The 20587-nt window shown below is 43.9% G+C and overlaps 1 protein-coding gene across 3 annotated transcripts in view; it reads left to right on the top strand.

Moving 5' to 3' along the window:
• FAT3 (FAT atypical cadherin 3) overlaps positions 1-20587 on the top strand; it is a 550552-nt gene that overhangs the window by 475971 nt on the left and 53994 nt on the right. For 2 of the 3 annotated variants that reach the window (XM_065881704.1, XM_065881703.1), the window contains exons 13-14: positions 16310-16703; positions 19249-19459. In XM_065881704.1, coding sequence (XP_065737776.1) covers positions 16310-16703; positions 19249-19459 — 605 coding nt within the window. Of the gene's footprint in view, positions 1-16309; positions 16704-19244; positions 19460-20587 lie in introns of all 3 variants that reach the window. The other variant, XM_065881705.1, reaches the window with a different exon arrangement.

Raw genomic sequence — 20587 nt, 5'->3', positions numbered from 1 at the left:
CAGAGTCAGAAACATTTGTCTACTGGAGCTCTCCCTTACCTTCAGATATGATGGCCAAAGCTTCAACTCCTGGGATGGTGTTAGATTTTAAATATTCCCTCATCACCCTTCTGGTCTCACAGAGGTCCCTGTAATGGAGTTTGATTTTAAATCTTTCATCATCACCTTCTAGTCTCATGGAGGAAAACAAATATCCATTCAGCATGTACTCTTGGAAGGACTTAGCTGAATATGTTACCTTTACACTGGGCCCCAAAAGCAAGAGAAAAATGTCACATCTGACAAAAGAGATAAATTCTGAAGCATTCCTTTTCCATAGCCTTTGGCACCCAGCTGTGTGGGGCAGAGAGAAGTGTCAGTCTGTGGAGTCTGTGAAGGAAGTTGGAGGCACCCATGTATCCCACAATGGAGGCATGCAGGTGGCCTGCCATTTTTCTCTTTTAGGACTTCCCAAGTAGATAGCTTCTTGGCAGCCTCATACCTCAGCTGAGCCAGCACCCCTGGCCTCCTCTGGACCCTGCATATCATGGGGTTAATCCCTAAATGTCCTTCAGGGACACATCTCCTAGTAACCAGAGATCAAGAGGCCACATGGGTGTGTGGAAAGCCCTGGATGATTAGTGCCCTGTGCTGTGTGCAAGCTTCATGACCTTTGGCTAGTAACTGGTCTCCCTCAGACTGTTTCCTCTTTTATCAGTATAATGTTAGAAGGACAGGTGTAGTGCTTGCTTTGCCAACCTTGAAGGATGAGTGAGAGGCTCACCCAAGAGTGACTAGAAATGAGGGAACTACATTGAGCCACATCTGCCCTCTTTGCAGCTGGATATCCTGCTCTAATCTCCAGCAGCATCTCAAGATTTTCCTTACATGGAACTGCTTGCATATCTCTTCTCTCCTACTCTTAAGCCCCGAAAGGCAAGACTGGGGCTTGGTAAGAATTTTAAATGACAAAAATCATAATACGACTAATAACACTTACTTTGTGAGCTTCTACTACATACCAGGCACCGTGCCAAGTACTGCAGATATATTATTTCCTCTTCTCACACAACTTCTGCAGGTTGGCAGATATTTTTGTTATTGTTCTATTTAACATATGAATAAACTCTGAAGGGTTAACTTGCCCTGAAAGAGAAACTAGTTAGTGGCACCAAAGGAGGCTTGGTTAATAGATATCAATAGTTATATTTTAGTCAAGGGCAGTGGTTTTCAAAAAGTGGTCCCTGGACCAAGAGTATCACCTGAGAGCTTGTTGGAAATTGGACTAATTCCCAGGGGATATTAATGCTGCTGTCCTAGGACCGCACTTGGAGAGCAACTTGCTTAGGAATTCCTAAACTTTTTGTGCCACCAGTACTTTAACAGTTTGGTGACACCTACAGATCATGTCTCAGGATAATGTTTTACAGTTCATAAAATAAAACACAAAAAGTTACAGAAGAAATGGGGTCCAAATATTTTTTAAACTTGTTATACAGTAATATGAATTTCTGCCTTAATACATTAAATAAGATCTAGCACAGTAGATCTCATAACTTTTATATTTTGGAGTAGTGGTAAGCAGGGTGGGTATGTCCCACAACTATAAATTATGAAAATAGTTGTGATTTCTGTTGGTTACAAAAGCACAGCTGCTGCCCATACTACAGTGATCGGTTGCCAACATTTACCATTGAACGTTGTGCTAAATCCAGTTAGAGGTTAATGAAAATAAAGATGTAAATTTTTCCCTCGGTGGTAGGCAGCTTCTAAGATGGCCCCCAATGACCACCCCCTACCTCTTGGTCTTCCTATCTCTTTCCTTGAGAGTCCGCTGGATGTACTGACTCCTGACTCACTTCTAATGAATAGAATATGGTAGAAGTGATGGCTGATATCACTTCTGAGATTAGCTTACAGAAAGACTGTGACTTCCCTCTTGGGCATGCTCTCTGTATTAGTCTGCTTGGGCTGCCATAACAAAATACCATAGACTGTGGGGCTTAAACAGCAGAAACTAATGTTCTCAGTTCTGGAGGCTGGATGTCAGCTCAGCGCGCCAGCATGGTCAGTTCCTGGCTCACAGGTGGCTGCCTTCTCACTGGGCGCTCACATGACCTTTCCTTGGTGTGCACAGAGAGGGAAAGAGCTCTCTCTGCCTTCCTCTTCTTATAGGCCACCAATCTTGTTGGGTTAGGACCCCACCCTTATGACCTCTTGAACCATAATATCTCCTAAAAGCCCTATCTCTAAATACAGTCACATTAGGGGTTAGCTCTTCAACATTCAGATTTGGTGGGGGACACAATTCTGGGAAAAGCAGTCCCTCTGACTCTCTCTTGCATCGCTCACTCTGGGGAAGAGAGCTAGGATATGGTGAGGCAGCCCTGTGAGGGGCCCACATGACAAGGGACTGGGGACCACCAACGATTGCATGAGTGAGCTTGAAAGTGGACCCCACGTCCGCCTCCACTGGAACCTTCAGATGAAACTGCAGCCCTGCCCAACAGCTTGACTGAAGCCTCATGAGAAACCAGGAGCCACAGACAGCCAGCTGAGCCATTCCTGCCCCACAGAAACGATGAGGTACTAAATATTTGTTGTTTCATGCTGCTAAGTTCTGGGGTAGTTTGGCATGGAGCAATAGAGAACTTAGTGCAAGTTCATGGACCTCCTGAATTCTACCCACGAATCCTTAAGAATTCTCCACCATAGCCATTATCCTTTCACAGGCTTTACCGAGAGGGAAGAAGGGCTCAAGTGGGTCAGGGGCAATCAAAACAGGGCCTTGCCTCCAGGAGAAGCGGCTCAGCCAAGCTGAGAACACGGCTGCCATGACATGGGCAGGGTGAGTGATGACGTAACAGCTGTTGGCTGCTCTTTGCTGCTCTTCTCCTGGGTTCATGGATTCTCCCTAGGGCACTAGCCCTACTCCTTCTGTGAATCATAGTCCTTATAGATCTTGGGGTGTTATGCTGGGAAGGACCTGAGACTAAATCCAGTCAAAACCCTTCTTTTTCTGGGGAGGGAACTGGGGCTCAGAGATAAAGAGACTTACCCAAGATGACTTCGTTAGTGGCAGAGCTGGATCTAAAAGGAGGGTACCCTGACACCTCAGTTCAATGCTCTTTTCTATTCTCTAGTCATTTCTACCAGAAGATGTTGTGGGGTTTCTTTTTTTTTTTATATTTTAATAGCTCTTTTTTTTTTTTTTTTTTGCGGTTCGCGGGCCTCTCACTGTTGTGGCCTCTCCCGTTGCAGAGCACAGGCTCCGGACGCGCAGGCTCAGCGGCCATGGCTCACGGGCCCAGCCGCTCCGCGCCATGTGGGATCTTCTCAGACCAGGGCACAAACCCATGTCCCCTGCATCGGCAGGTGGACTCCCAACCACTGCGCCACCGGGGAAGCCCTTAATAGCTTTTAATAGGTTCATCAATTCTTCTGACAGAGATGAAAATTTTATTTTATCTTTAAAATTAAAAAAAAATTTATTGAAATATAGTTGATTTACAATGTTATGTTAGTTTCAGGTGTACAGCAAAGTGGTTCAGTTATACATATATAAATATATATATTCCAGAAGATGTTTTGAGAAGGATTCAATTCTGATGTCAGCCTGTGTGCTCTTAAGTATCATGTATTCTATGTCTTTCCTTAACACCTTAGAAATTATTACCTCTAAGCTGCATAAATCAGTGATTTAATATGTTTTTTTCTTCCCCAAAGCCCTGCTATTTTCATTTTTTTTAAGAACTCTTATGATTTATTCTCTTAAGTTTCAAGCCCTGCTATTTTCTTTTTTTTTTAAAGAACTCTTATGATTTATTCTCTTAAGTTTCAAGCCCTGCTATTTTCTGAAGTATTAAATCTTTGAAGGCAGCTGAGAAACTGTTAAAATGTTTGTCAAAACTAAATAATCCCCCTAAAGACAGAGACATGAGCTGTTCTCTGGAGCACATTGTAGCCAAAGCCCTTTGCCTGTTGTAGATATCAAAAAAGATAATCTCATGCTTGAAGCCTTTCTCCAAAGAGCCCCAAACCCTTACACACGTAATCTTGCTACGGCTAGGGCAGACCTTGATACTCCCACTGACAGGTGGAGAAACTGAAGTTCAAAAAGGCTTTGTGCCCCCTCCCAAGGCGTCTGTAAAATGGGTAGTAGTCCTGAGTAAAGAGCTCCAGGGTGCCATAAAACCCTCCCCGAATTCTTTACCTTCCACTAGCATCAGGACGTCTGCTGTAATACATGCAGCTACGTGGCAGACTGTGACACCCCATCACCTCTGGGTCACATTGTCCTGTCACTTTGGGAATCACAAAGGGGCTTTGGGATGAGACCAGATTAAATATCCCAGTTCCAACCCTTACTAACTGTCTGGCCTTAAATAAGTTCCCCAACCCCTCTGAACTCCTCTTCCTCCCTGGAAAAATGAGATATTAATTACTTGTTTTCTCTCCAGACTGTGAGCTCCTGGAGGGCTTTTTTAAAGAACTCTTCACCCATCAGTGACTGGGTGACGAACCCAGTCACCAGTGCAGGCAAGGCACCAGCCACCCAGTACATGCTCGATGCATGTCTGCTGAACTGCCAAGTTGTTGGGAGAACTAAGTAGACATTCCACCTAAATCCCCTAATGCCATGTCTAGAACATATGTGGATTCTTTTCTCAGGTGTTTTTACACACAGAGCCTGGGCTCCCTTGTGTAGAAATCTCAGAGGCTGAAAATTCCCCTCTCCAGTCATTGGAGATAATATTTCTGTCACACGGGGCTTAATTTGGGAATGGACTGACCTCCCCTATGCCCAAGAAAATGGGATGCCTTCAGTTGATTAGGGCACTAGGAACTACCCCCTCCCAAATCCAGAATCCAGCAGCAGAGATAAAATAACACACAAAAATCAGACAAACTGGTTGTCAACCCTGGCTGTACACCAGAATCCCCTTGGGAGTTTTTTAAAAATAAACATACAGGCCAGGGCTCCATCTCCAAAATCTGATTCAGGAAGTCTGAGATGGGTCTGGACGTACATTTTTTTCTATAGTTGACTGTGACGTCTTGCCTGGTTTAGGAGTCTTTGCATTGGACACATATAAGTTATTATTATTATTCTTTTTAAAATCTTCCAAGCAGGGGGAGGTCAAAACAATTAGTTATCAAATAAAACAGCACATTCCTTTCAGAAAGGAGTATCTTAGTGAACTGTTTCAGCGGTCACCTATAGGCAGGGAATTCTGATTTCTAAGAGTTGATCTCTGTGACTCATTCCCGTGAATTCACACGTTCACACGCTGTCTCATCCATAGATGCCACAGGTTGGTAGCAGCCTTCTGAGCTGCTCCTTTGAATCAATCCTGATCCAACACACAGCAGTACACAGGATGGCTTTAAGGGAGCGCTAGCTGTCTGGAGAAATTTCTAATCACCCCTGTGCATTTTGTGCAGAATCCAAGGACCCCAGCTTTGGCTTGGTGCCTCTGCAGGGTATGTTGAGAGTCAGTGGAGTGTGCTTCTCAGCTTTGCTGCAGGATACATGCTATCATTTCACCTTGTGAAGCCTCCTTGATGGGGGCAATTATGTTGTCCATCATCAGTGGGGAGCTCTTGGAATAAGTTCTCCCATATTACATAGCACTTCCCACCCACACACCCTCTCCATCTCACCCCTTCCAATCTTCCTTCTTCTCTCTCTGCTAATTTATCTGTTAACTTCTGCCCAGTTTTTCATTTACTATAGCTATAATTGCTTATAACAGCTCTGGTAATTTGCTAGCAGCTCCGAAAACAGACAGCTTCAGCACCTGCCCTTCTAAGTGTGTAATTTTGCAATACTGATCCCTTAACCCTTCTCTGAGTGCCCCTTGCAATTTCATCTTTCTTAACTTCACATATGTTCACATCACCCAAAATGCCCTTTCTTCTTGTCACTTTCCCACTTTGGTACTCCTGACAACTCCTGTCTTTCCTTCATGGTTCAATTCAGTTGTTTCCATCTCTGGGAAACTTCCCCTGGCCACCTCTCTCCAACAATCAGCTATATACATGTTTGTCTCCTGAGAAATAGGAGACATTTGAGGGTAGAGATACTGTGACCCTCTTCTTTGTATCCCCAGTGCCTACCATATGGCAGAAGTCCTGTGAATATTTATTGGATGGCTGAATGAATTGATCCAATGGTCAGAGTCAACAACCCACCCAGGAAACATTTTTAGTGTTACTGCTGAGTAGCAGTTCAGCATAGAAGTTCTGTGCCCCAATAGAGATGGAGTTTTGAGTACATGGTTGATGGATTAATTTATTTATAAAATAAATTAATAAATGTATTAATACATAAGTAAACTTATTGACTATCCCAGTTAGCAAAGTGCCAAGCCATAGATGCTTGAAAGAGTTATACCCTGATGAGCTGCAACTTCTGAGGGATCACAGAAGGCAATCTCAGCAATGGGGCCAGCTTTATCAGTGTGCAGCCTTTGCAACTGTACAGGGCCCCGTGTTTAGAAGGGCCCCTCCTTGGTTTAATGTTCTGTTGTGGCTGCACTGAACTTCTTCACTCTTTTTTGTAATTGAAGTATAGTTGATTTACAATATTATGTTAGTTTCAGGTGTGTACAGCAGTGACTCAGATATATACATATATATATGTATATGTATATACATATATATATATATATATTCTTTTCCATTACAGATTATTACAAAATATTGAATATAGTTCCCTGTGCTATACAGTAGGTCCTTGTTGTTTATTTTATATATAGTAGTGTGTACCTGTTAATGCCTCCCCCTTTGGTAACCATAAGTTCGCTTTCTCTGTGAGTCTGTTTCTGTTTTGTAAATAAGTCATTTGTTAACATTTTTTAAACAAGTGTCCCTAGATTCCACATATATGCATTAATATAAGACATTTGTTTTTCTCTTTCTGACTTACTTCACTCTGTATGACAGACTCTAGGTCCATCCACGTCTCTACAAATGACCCAATTTCGTTCCTTTTAATTGCTGAGTAATCCAAAAAAGAGGGAATATATGTATACATATAGCTGATTCACTTTGCTGTACAGCAGAAACTAACACAACATTGTAAAACAGCCATACCCCAATAAAAAAAATAAATGAATTTATGAAGGATAAACAGAAACACACACATACACACACACACACACACACGGACCCCTGCATTTTTATGTTCTGTGAGAACTCACATCTTGTGGCCAGTCTTACCCAGCAGAGCCGGTGCCAGCCCAAATGACAAGTCCCCAAGAAGTTTCTGGCACAGTCAGGATCTCCCTTACTCTGTAGCTGGTGCTGCCTTCTGTCTTTTTTTTTTTTTTTTCTTTTTGACTATTCAAAAAGAGTCAAAAGGGACTACTGAACCCCAGAGTTGGTATTTTGCGTATGGGAATGTGTCAGGATTAGTTATCACCCAATGAAAAACTTTTAAAAGGCACTTAAAGCAGACATAATTAGAGAGTCTATTTAAAAGTCATTTCTGACTTCAGAAGTAATTGCAATTCCATGGAACTCCTCAGGGCAACTTTCTGCCTTATTTCCTATCATCTGAAGGCATATTTTAAAGACAGAAAAGAACGTTCAGTTTGAGCTCTTTCACTGCGATAGAATTTTATTTGCCTCCCACAGACAATGAGAGAAGAATTTGAGGCTAGCAACTTTCTTCTACTGCTTAAATAGTTTTAAGAATGTATCCCTTGAAATAACTTTATAATAAGAACTTTGACCCCCAAAACGGTGATTTTCTAAGTAAAGTCAGTGCCTTTCTGAGCAAAAACTAAAATGAGGAATGGAAAGATCCAGAAAAAGAATCTTATAAAAATACCTTTTTCTACAATTATTTCAAGTAGTATGTATGTTGAGAAATAAACTGGCCTGGAAAATAACCTGAAAATTTGACTACTCTCTAAAATTGAAACTAAAGAATTATTTTCTATGTACATGAGTTTTATAATAATTCTTTTACTTATTACAAACATGATCTGTGTCCACTGTGTAAAATCTGGAAGGACAGACAAAAAGAAAAAAACAGTCAATTCTAACCAATGTTACCATTTTGATAGAAGTCCCTTCCACCTTGTTCTTTACAAAAATGGGCTTCTAAACTAGATACTGTTTTGTAACCTGCCTTTTTCACTGGCTTGCAAACATATTTCTGTGTCACTATATACTCTTTTACACTTTTACATAATGATATATACAGTATTCTGTGATATGAATGTACTGTGCTCTATTCAGCCAGTCCTTATTCTTGGAAAATTGTGTAGTTACTAGTTTATTTCACAAATGAAAACATCTATTTAGCAATAGCTTTGTATATAATCTATGAATTTTTGTTGTTGTTGTTGGTTTTTTGTTTTGTTTTGTTTTGTTTTTTGCGGGCCTCTCACTGCTGTGGCCTCTCCCGTTGTGGAGCACAGGCTCCGGACGCGCAGGCTCAGTGGCCATGGCTCATGGGCCCAGCCGCTCCGCGGCATGTGGGATCTTCCCAGACTGGGGCACGAACTCGTGTCGCCTGCATCGGCAGGCGGACTCTCAACCACTGCGCCACCAGGGAAGCCCTATGAATGTTTATGTACATTTTTAGTATTAAATATTTCTGACTTCTCCACTTTGCACTGTTCGGAGGCTCTTCAGTTCTTTGGCCCATGCATTTGCGGTGGGCATGTAACAGCAGTGTGCTCACCACCCCTACCTTCATCGTGTTAGCAGGCTCATCATACGCTTGCTGTGGTCCCCTGGCTGTTTCTTCTGCAGTTCAACGTTCATTCTCTCCTGTTGTGTGCCAGGCCCTGGTCTCAGAAGCAGGATACAAAGATAATAAGACACAGCCCCTTAGCAGGGGGTGCAAGTGGGGAGTATCAGATGGAGGCAGTCAAAAGGTACAAACTTCCCATTATAGTTATAAGATAAATAAGTACTAGGGATGTAAGGTACAACATGATAAGTATAATGGACACTGCTGTATGTGATGTATGAAAGTTGTTAAGAGAGCAAATCCTATGTGAGTTCTCATCACGAAGAAAATTTTTTTTTTTTTAATTTCGTATCTACCTGAGATGGTGGCTATTCCCAAAAACTTACTGTGGTAATCATTTCATGATATATGTAAGTCACATCATTATGTACACGTTAAACGTATACAGGGCTATATGTCAATTATATCTCAATAAAACTGGGGGAAAAAGTAAAGTGGAAAGGAAAAAAAAAAGACATGGTCCTTCTGCCTAAATGATACATTAATCAAGTGGGAGAAAGGATATAAATATAACTAATGAGAATGCAATAATGATGTTAAGGAAGCAAAGGGAAGGGAGCAACTGGGGAAGTTAAGGAAGCTATCCCAGAGGAGACCCTGCAAAGAATATGTAGGATTTTGACAAGTGAAGGCGGGGAAGAGGATGTTCTGAGTAGAAGGGCAAGCATGAGCAGAGGCCTGCAAGAGTAAATGTGAGTGTGTCTTCAGGAGTGACTGCAGTAGACCACCCAACAGGGAAGTGGGGCAGGAAGTGACCTGGAGAGTGTGGGCTGGGACCAGACTGGAAAGGACTGGAAAGCCATTCTCAATCGTTTTTACTTCTTGCTGTAAGAAGTGAGAAGTTGGTAACTATCTTGAGCAGGTGGGGCAGGACTGGACCCAGCGTTTTAGGAACTTAACTCTGGTTAAATTTAGCCACGAAAGGATGGAGTCCGAGTTTGCAATTAGGGGTCTCTTGCAACAGTGTAGGTGAGAGAAGGTGGAGCCTTGCCTGACTGTGAGTCCCGGCCACAGACATTCAAGAGGTCTCTCAGAGGTAGAATCAAAAGAACTCAACATTGAAGTTCAGGTAGGATTGGAAGACATGCAGGAAACCATAAACTATCTGATAGCTAAGATATTACTTTAATACATAGTTAATAGTTTACGTAATTCCTTGTCAGGTTGCTAAGCTCCTAGAATTAGGGAAGCATCTTTTGGGCTCCACTTCACCTCAGTATGGTGCCTGGAATAGTCAAACAAGTGGCACTTGACAAATCCTTATCAAATGGGAGGGTCATAGCCAGGGTCTCTGGTGAGAAAGACAGAACCCTTGTGCTTCTCAAAAGTACTATATTTTAAGGATAAGCCTATTGCAAAGGAGTGCAATGACATATTCAAGAACCAAAGCTTTGTTTAGCATTTTTCTTCAAAAGGTGATCCTTATAGCTTAAATAAGAATGTGACTTAATCACCATGCCTGGGTCCTAAAGACTGAAATCTAAATGTACTTGTGGGATTTCAAGCACTGATAAATAGACATTCATGAAGGTGGGAGAAAGTGTTGGTTCAAAACAACTTATTAGATTGCCTAGGTCATGGGATTGAGGGACTGACAGCCATGGGACATGAAGGAACTGTGAGGGACAATTGCAGTGCTCTGTATCTTAATGCGGATAGTGGTTCCACGGAGATGTACATTTCTCAGAACTTATGAGCTAGACACTTAAAATGTGTTCAGGTTATTGTACATAAATTATGACACCTCAGTATATCAATCAAGCTGATATGAAAGCACATGATTAGAACCAAAATTAAAAGTATTTCTAGAGTATGATTGTTGAGACTGTTTCAAATTATTTTTTCCCCAGATATCTATTCTGTATAAATTCAAGTCCCTTTAGAAAAGCCAGTTTACAGCAATTTAGTACAACCCCCATTTTCTGTGTGCTGCCTACAGGCCAGATCCTGTGCAGGCACTGGAGGATAGAGTGTGAAGGTCACAGACACGGCCCTGCCCTGACAGAGTCAAAGCAGCAGCCATCATGAGACCCCCTGAGTAAGAGCAGAGCTCTTGTAGGTTCCTTAAGCCCAGGGAGCTTGATCTCAGAAGGAGGGGAGAAAACATTTTTAAAGACCAGTTTAAAAAAGTCTCAGTGTCCTTGCTGTGTTGGCTGCTCTGGCCATTTGGTTTTGGTACTGATTCTAACAATCTCAAGTATCAATCTGAGCTCTTCTGACACTAGGTGAGATCCTTGGGGATGATCCTAGCAGCGGGCGTTATTTCTCACTGAGGTATAAAAGCCTTGCTGTAAACTATATGTGTGAACTCTCAACATGTAACTGAATGGTATGAAACTACTGTGTTAAGTTTTCATCCCATCCAGAAGAGTCCAATAGCTCATCATCACTGGGTTGAATGTGGACTTTTCCTTTGGTGACTCAACCCATTTATGCCCAGGTCCAGCAACTTCATGGCCAGTTGGAGGAGAGGGTCAGCCCTTTGAAAATAAAAATGAAACCAACTCCATTAATTAACTTGCAAATGAATCACAGTGCTGGAAGATCATCTTACACTTCAATGGACCAGGTTCTATCATTTTAAAAATGAAGACACCTGAGACCCAACGAGGTTAAGCTACATGAGTATACTTGGGAAACCCATGGGCTAAAGCAAGATCTCCTGTCTTCCAAGACTGCACCACACTGCCTTCATTCCTAAGCATTTAAAACTTTGACTTTTCTGTACAGTCCATGCTCCCCAAACAGTCCCTCTTTTCATTTGGCCCAGTTGAGACGAACCTAGCCCCCATTTAGAAATCTTCCAAGGGAGGGAATATAGATGCCCAGGATTTCATAGCCTTCTCTCTGGGAATTTGTACATGCTATTTCTTTCCTCTCACCCCACTCCACAAAATGCCACTACCTGTTACTTCCTTTGAGCAAATCGGGATTTTAAGCATTCTCTGTTTACTTGATTTTAATCCTCTGAAGGCCTGCCCGCTCCATGTGCCACAGTTAACGCACAGAAACTTCACATGCAATGAAAATCATACTTCTCTTGGTAGTCTGGCATTTCAGCATCTTAAGAAGCTGAGTAGCTCCGTCCTCATTAAATTAAGTGCAAATTGGAGAAGAGAATTACGTACTTAAAAACACAGACACGAAATGATGGATTAATGTTATACCTTAACATAACACGTCGTGACATGCAGTGAGAGCATTAGACCGATTAGCAAGCAAGTCTTCTGCTCGGGTTCATCTTTTCTGCCCGGTACGTAGCGAAAAGCTGGTGATTTGAAGAATGGCATTTATCAAACGCCCTTGGATAGAAAGTTTCCACTTTAGTGACGGGACCTGCATTCATTTAACAAAGAGCCCCCATTGCCTGGTAATACAGCAAAAGACCCGAGTGCTCCAACAGAAGTATTGCCTGCACGTTGACATTTATGCATCTGACTTGATTTCTAGAAACCACTGAAATCTGTTGCAATTGTGTTTAAATTGGAGTTTAGATACATTCCAAAAATATATCCTGCTCTTTTCTTCAGAACTACCAAATCACAAGAGATACCACTTAGCAGGCTTGTTGGTTTGGGTGCCCACCCTGTCCCAACCTTTTCTAGTCTTACTTTCATATAAGTCTGACTGGTTACAGAAAGGAGAGGTAAACCGTAAATCTCTCTGTTCCTCCTGGTGTGAATGCACAAGATACTGTCAGAAGCAAAATATACGGGGAGTGGGGGGAGTTTGGGTCCACAACTTGTTGGGGATGGTTTTCTGCTGTGATAAAGCAGAAACTCCCTGTCCCTAAGCTTTAAAGAAACAGAACCTACCCAGAGGGGAGCCGTGGTCTTTGTGTGGCTGATCAATGTCAGCCTTGTAAATGCAGGGTTCCAACAACAGGGCTAGCTGGCTGAGCTGGAAGCTCTGAAAACACGGCCTCTCCTGCTTGGAGGTCTGAGCAGAGCCGAGGGCCTCTGAATAGGGCTGGGAGAGAAATCTGCAGACTGGGAACACAGGCAGTATTTTTAATTAGATTTCAGCTATCTGTCCCAGTGAAGGAAACACAGGCAGTCATGAAAAGCACCTTCCCTTTGGGCCTTGCTGCCACAGAGAGCGGCAGTGTGCAAACCCAGCCCCTACCTCTCCTAACTCAGCGGGTTGGAGCACCATGGCTTTCAGAACAGGGTCAGAAATGGCCTTCTTCCTACGTGACCTTCAAGCCTGAAGAGGAAGCTTATCCAGGAGCACATCTGAAGATAGGACTTTGTCGCTCCTGCTTACCTACATATGCTAGTGGCACCAGGGAAATCCCTCAGCCCTTGGTTTAAGCGTCAGTGAAGTGGGTGTTGCCAACAGATGTTCAGATGAAAGATCCTGCATGAACTTGCTGCCCCATCTTATTGTTGGTAAGAGAGCTCTTCCATATGCTGGGGCTGGGCGTCAAATCCAGGGAACATGTGTGATTTGAAAACCCATGTGGTGTATTTATGTCAATCACTGATGTGTTTCCATAAATGCATTTTTGTGCCTTTGAGAGGTGTTCTGACACTATCCCGCCAGTCAAGGCAGCTCCCAGGGCACACAGTCAGCTCCGACACCCAGGCAGGGTTATTGTTTTTCAGGTGCAAGCTTGATCACCTCCACGATCCTCTGTGTATTCACCCCAGGAATTTATGTTGAAAAGTTTAATCTTGCAGCCACCTGTAAAAGTAGCCAGAAAGCAGCTCTAAAACACCTGCTTTGGGGCCTTATTTTAAGGGACAGCAAGGAAAGAGCAAAGACTTCTTTTTTTTTATCCCAGCAACAATAAAATCAGAGGTTGATGTTTATATATCACAGGGTGGTTGTTTTGAAAGAGAAATAGAAGTAAATGATGAAACTTTGGAAAAAGTGGACTCTCTGGAATGGAACCATGAACAAACTCTCAATGTTGACCTTCTGGTTAAAGCCACGTAATGCAATTTCTGTCATTCCCTCCATGATTTATTGGTTTGCTTGGAATTTTGGCTTAAGGGAAACTACATTGAGGGAGTAAACTGTTTAACTCTTATTACTGCCAAAGGCCTGTCCCCGTGGTGAGATGGTGTAGTAGAAAATGACAGTGCGTAGGCCCTCCCTGTAAGAGCTTATATGCTACGGGTCCATGATTCGCGAAAGACATTTTTAGGTAGTTGTCATAGCTAAAGTCACGACTAATGACTGTCTTCATTAACAGCGTTTAGTGAATTTGAGGTTTATAAACCATGTTGAAGCGCTGAGCTCCTCGGATGAAAACAGTTAAATCAATCTTCAGAATCGGAAGTTGGTCCAATCATCATTCACTGATTTGTTGGTTTTTCATGAACGTTTCCTGGTTGGTAGGTTTTAGCTTTAGTATACATTAAGGTAAAATGGTATTTTGGTAACTACATGCATTTCTTTAAGTCATGGAACTGGAGACCGCCCTCTAACTAGATCCTCTCCCTCCTTTGATGGGGTGCTCTAGGCTTACTGGCCACTGTATTTCTTTTTTTCCTTTTATATTCCCTTACGACCGCATCCATTCTTTTTTTTTTTTTTTTTTTTTTTGTGCAGTACGCGGCCTCTCAGTGTTGTGGCCTCTCCCGTTGCAGAGCACAGGCTCCGGACGTGCAGGCTCAGCGGCCATGGCTCACGGGCCCAGCCGCTCCGTGGCATGTGGGATCTTCCCGGACCGGGGCATGAACCCGTGTCCTCTGCATCGGCAGGAGGACCCCCAACCACTGCGCCACCAGGGAAGCCCATGACCGCATCCATTCTTATGGCTCTGCTGGCTCTCTGAATGCTGAAAACCCTCAAAAATGTAACTCCAGTTTGGACCTCTCCTCTGATCTCCAGCCTCCTCTGCTAACTTCCTACTTGAATCTCCACTTAAATATAAAATGTCCATCTCACACTTAATCGATGCAAAACAGGGCCCGTGATCTTCGTCCAAATCCTGTAGTCTTCCCGCAGTCAGTCCTCTCCATGGCAACTGATGATAACTCCCTCTTTTCAGTCGCTCAGGCCCAAACCTAAGAGTCATTCTGGGATCTTCTCTTTCGTTCACATCCCACATCCTGCCAGCTCCACGGTGAGAAAGCGATCTATTCTCACCACCTCCAAGTTCAGAATACATTTAGGGCCCCTCACTTCTCACAGCCACGTGTTCAGAGTACATCTGGAACCCGACCACCTCTCACCCCTTCCAACACCACCATCCATTCCAGCTGCCCTTATTGCACACCTGTCTTCCTGCAGGAGACTGCCAGTGGGTCTCTGCTTCCTGTCTTGCTGTTCTGTTCATAACCAGCTGCCTGAGCCATCCTGTTAATATCTAATTCATATCGTGTGACTCCTCTCCTCAGAGCCCTCCAGCGCTTCCCAACTACCACCAACCACCACCCCTCTGGGTGATCTGCTCCCCAGTGCGTCACCACCCTGCTCTCATCGCCTGCATCTCTCTTCTTCACTCTGCTCACACTGGTCCTCTCCCCCGTGCTCCTCAGACACACGAGCTCGGCTCCCACCCCAGGCTTGTCTGGGTCCCTCTGCCTGCGGCGTTCTTCCTCAGATTTCTGCACTGCTCACTCCCTCCCTCCCTCCTTCGGGTCTTCACTCAAATGCCAAACTTCCAACCACCTGTATTAAAAGGACCACCCTTCTCCCCAGCTCCCAAACTCCCTCTCTCCCCAGCACTCACGATTACCCCCCATTATGGTTTCATTCTTCTCCCTTTTTATTCCCAAACATACCATGTATTTTACTGATTCTTTGTTCTTGTTCATTTCTTATTTACTCTCACCAGAAAGTAAAAATTTCCCTCAGGAAATGTTTGTCTCTTGTCCATTATGAGAATCTCTAGTCTTTGGAATAGTGCCTGATAGAGTCTAGATAAAAATTTGTCGAGTTAATTAATTAATTTGCCTTTCTCTTTCTGTGGCACATCTTGACGCTTATACCTATTGGCATCTTAGAGTTTTTCTTAAGGATGCATGGTGTTCTTTAATATATTAAGAAGATCCAACTATTTCTTTTTTTATTAAGTTGCTGGATTGTTTATTAGGAGACGCATAGTGACCCTCAGGATAAGTTTCAGATGGAGGTTATAAAGATATGAAAAAATTGCTTGAGGGCTTGAATAATAATAGGTCATATGTTCTTCGCTGTTTTCAAAGCGTTTTTCATCTTACTTGTGGCCTAGGCAGGTAAGAAAGACTGTAACTTGTCCAAGCCACACGAGCCAGAAGAACTGAAGTCAGTTTCTCTAACATGATCAAGACAGTTGGTCAGTTATTTGAAAACATTGAAGGAAGGACTCATAACAGCGTGACACATGCATGCAAAACGTTTTGCTTTAGGTCCAGCTATTTCTTACCAATATTTTCCGTTTCTTTACCATTTGGTTCAGTTGTATATTTGTTATAAACTGAAGTCGTCGTAGGACCAAAGCCATTGGTTTCCATAGTTACCGTTTTTCTTTGTGTGGCTGTTAGACAGTCATCAAAGCCACAGTCTTCTAGTGTAGAGAGCGTCCGGCTGCGTCACTCTCCACTCACGCTCTCGCGTCTCCCACAGGCACCAACAGGAAGGTCGTGTACTCCCTGGCCGACTCGGCCGATGGGTTCTTCTCCATCGACAGCTCGTCTGGCATCATCATCCTGGAGCAGCCACTGGACCGAGAACAACAGTCCTCCTACAGCATCAGCGTGCAGGCCACCGACCAGAGCCCCGGCCAGGCCCTGTCCTCTCTGGCCACTGTCACCATCACCGTCCTGGACATTAACGACAACCCCCCCGTGTTTGAGAGGAGGGACTACCTGGTGACGGTGCCTGAGGACACCTCCCCTGGCACCCAAGTCCTTGTTGTTTTCGCCACCAGCAAAGATATAGGCACAAATGCCGAGATTACGTACCTCATCCGGTCTGGAAATGAGCAAGGGAAATTTAGGATCAACCCAAAGACAGGTGGGTAAACAGTAACCAACTTAGAACTAAGGCTTCACTATACCCTGGTTCTCCTCCTAACCCTCTAATCAACCGCCCTTCTTGGTGGAAACAAGTCTTCTCAGAGAAGGACCTGCATGCTGACCCCAGAGTGCCCTCTGACACTCTGTTCCAAGGATGCCCCCTGCTAAGTTTCAGCTCCTTGCTGTGGGCTCACTGGGCAAATACTTGGCCCCTAGGTTGGCACCAGGATTTTTCAGATTGACAAGCTCGGGAACAGTCATGTGGTTCAAGATGGGGAGATAGTATTTGCAGATGGAGCCTCAGGGTCTGTTTGTTTCTCTCTCTTTTCTGTTTGCTTGTTTTTGTTACTTGGGTCCTATATTTCTGTGTTGGAACAGCTCCTGGGGATTAGCCTCCAGTTGGCACTGTCCACACTCAGGTTGCCACTCTCTGGTCACCTACCAAGGCAGACGTTAATGAGTGATCTGCACGGTGACCTTCAGGCCTTCTAAACCCAGCACCTGGCTGGCTGGAATGGGCATTGTATTTGATTCCTACTCACTGCTCCCATAGTCAGAACACTGCCATTTCTCACCACGCCCTTTTCAAACTCTGCAGGAAGGTGTGGCATCTCCTGGGGAAGAGATGTCTAGAAAGAAACCAAGAGAACAAAGAGAACCCTAGGGCTTTCTCTTCCTCGGGCAGTTAATAACTATTAGGGCTGTTTTGAGTAAGTGAAGAGGATAATTCAGAAAAAAGTTTGGCTATTCTTTGAAAAGTAAACATACTCACCCTTGCGTTTTCAAAGAGTGTTTATATTAATATTTTCAAAGCTCTTTTGTGGATATTCTTATTTGTTTACCTATCCCCCTATGAATAAGCAAGGCAACCCATTTCACAGATGAGAAAGGTGAGTCCCTCATACCTTCTGGCCACTGGACATAATTCCGTCATCACTCAAGGAATATGTACTTGTTGAGCAAGAGGACAAAGGAGGTCTGTTTTATGTTGGTTAATCCAAGACATATGAGCAAGAAACTATCGCAATTAGCAACGTTCATGTAACATGGCAGATACACCAGATTCCTATTAAGTCGTTAGTTATTTCTCCCATTTTCTGTATGAGCAAATCGGCTTCAGAGAGGTTAATTTTTCCAATGTGAGTAAGTTGTGGGTGGTGCAGGGATCCAGGATTTGAAGTCAGATCTCCCTGACTCTGGAATACATGCTCTAACCTCTATATAGCACTGCTATGCCATGGGGGTGCAAAAATTGCAGGACACGTAGTCCCTGCCTTAGTATAGGAGGGTGGAAACGTTAATGGAAGGATTGCAGCAGCAGCTTCTCCCAGTAGTAACCCTGTTTATTAAGTGCATTACTTCAAATTAAAATGTATGGGGATTTTCCTCACTTAAATATGTGTTAGCCTTAGCATGTCTAGTTATGGCCATTGTATATGAATACCATGGGGAAATGGTTGAGTACTGTTTAAATCTGGCTCTGGATAACGAGGCTGGGATGCAAAATAAAGCGCTAGGGGTGGTAATTGCTAAGAAAACATAATTATGGAGAGAAAGAGGCTCTTGCTTTATGTACAACTTCTATTTCTCACCTTAAGTAGAAGGGCAGGCTTAGCTCCCTGAGAAGCTGCCTGTCTGGAAAGAGAACAGATGTGATGTACTCACCTTGGTCCTAGTGACTGTTTTCCAGGTGGGAGAGAGAGGTAAATGCCCTCGAGCACTGCTCTGCAGACGGTACAATGACCAGCTACCAAGTGCAGGAGGCAGGACTGGGTCGCCCACCAGAGAGGGCTAGGACGGGAGGGAAAGAACACTCAAGGAGCCCCTCGCGGAGGTGCCCCCACCTAGCTGCTTTCACCTGTTCTCCTTGCTTAATTTAAGTAGCTCTGTGCCATGGGTATTAGCTCTGCTCTGTAGTTGTAGACACCAAACTCACACTTGCTATTTGGCAACAGATTCCCAAGTGTTTCCTTTTCCGTCACGTCACTATATCCTGAACTTTCTGAGGTCTTTGTCCTCTTTGTGCCACAAAAGTTTCAGAAAAGCGGCTTATGAGTAGGGGAGGCACCTTAGTGGTTAATTCAGTTTAAGAGTTAGGTTAAGTCTGCAAGTGTGTACTTACTGATGAGGGACGGGGTCATACAATCACGTCCACGCATCTTAGCACATTCTCAGTCTGCCTGGGTCCACCTGAGGAATCCTGGGGAGATGCTCATAGGGGATGCTTGCTCCAGTCCCTCCTCCCAAATTGCCTGAGAGTGAATAATGCCAGAGATTTTCAGGCTGCCTGAGGGAAGTTCAGAAGCTATTGCGGAAACATGCGAAGACCTGATTTCTTCAGCATTGTGTCTGATGGATAGCAATGTTTTAACTGACAGCATTAATCAGACTCTGGGTTGCTTTCAGCTGGGTATTAAGTAAACAAATTCCTGACTATCTCAAACTCTTGGCTGGAAATGATGTTACAAATATTACCATGATCGTGGGACTGCTGACCAGAGTTTTTCCTAATCAAATCTAAAGCGCCCCATTTTCCTTCAAAGGGAGTATCTCTGTGTCTGAGGTCCTGGACTTTGAACTATGCAGAAAGTTTTACCTGGTGGTGGAAGCGAAAGACGGGGGCACCCCCACCCTCAGTGCCATGGCCACTGTCAACATCAACCTCACAGATGTGAATGACAACCCTCCCAAGTTCAGCCAAGATGTCTACAGTGCTGTCATAAGTGAAGACGCCTTGGTCGGGGACTCTGTCATTTTGGTAGGTGCCAGGGGCGTGGTCCAGACACCTGGGACTAATAATCCTCAAGAGAGTGAAAAAGTGAGCAGAGTCTATCTTGGATTCTCTTCGCACTTTCTCTTTTCAGCATCCTTTGGTCCCCAAGAACTTTAGTCAGACACCAGCCTTTCAACTACTCCTTCTCCACGTTCTGTTAGAAAGGGTCTGATAAAGTTCATTTCTATCAAGGTGTAAGTGATCACTCATCACTTTCCTCCCAGGGGTGTATTTTTTTGAGAAACAAAACAGACCATGGAATGAATTTCTAATGATAGCTCCTACTAGTTTGTGACCTCGGATGACAAGTTAGTAGATGGCTAAGGACAGAATAAAAAATCCTCCCCACCCCCCCAAATACACACACACACACACACACACACACACACACACACACACACACACACACACACATACAGAAGGGCAGCTACAAATGGGATCAAGCTTAAGACTGACTGGTTACTCTTAAAGGAGCTCTTTCTGGAAGGAATTTTTTCTATACCAGTAAGAGCAAGCTGTGTATTAGGAGGACACAGGTTCTCTTAGACATAGAAATTACATTTGGGAACAGTGAGTCAGTCCCATCCTCAGCGCCCTCATTATCCCTAGGTGGGAGAGGTCCCTTCCACCCAGCCTCATATCTGGCTCCTGTAGCACCAGGTATTCATCCTTTACACATCCAAGGTAGACTTCCCAGGCCGTTTCTCCTGGGGCCTGAAATGATTACAAGACTATTTCCATACATATAAATCCCAACATCACCAATGTGGAGCAGCAGACAGTGGGGCTGTGTGTTTGCCACATGGGAAAGGGAATTTTCTTGGACTTCCTTAACATGGGAATGCATACGTTTAGATAAATACCTGACTCAGTGGCAGAGACCACTGTTTTGCCGAATTGGGAAAGAATCACCGAAGTATCCCTATCAGTTAGTGTTGGGTCTATCCTTACTGGCTCAAGGCCGGAGGAAAATCAGGCCTAACAAGCGTCAGGCTGTAGGCAGATAAAAATGAACATAAATAAAACGGCAGCTCTAGTAATGGTGCTTTCCTCCTTCGGCCAACCCCAAATCTCTTGCCCTGGTGCATGATCACTGGCATTGGTGAGTAGAAC

This window comes from Phocoena phocoena, chromosome 8 (assembly GCF_963924675.1).
Source record: "Phocoena phocoena chromosome 8, mPhoPho1.1, whole genome shotgun sequence".
NCBI lineage: Eukaryota > Metazoa > Chordata > Mammalia > Artiodactyla > Phocoenidae > Phocoena > Phocoena phocoena.
Note: the sequence above shows the minus strand (reverse complement) of the source record. Positions and strands in the feature narration are given on the sequence as shown.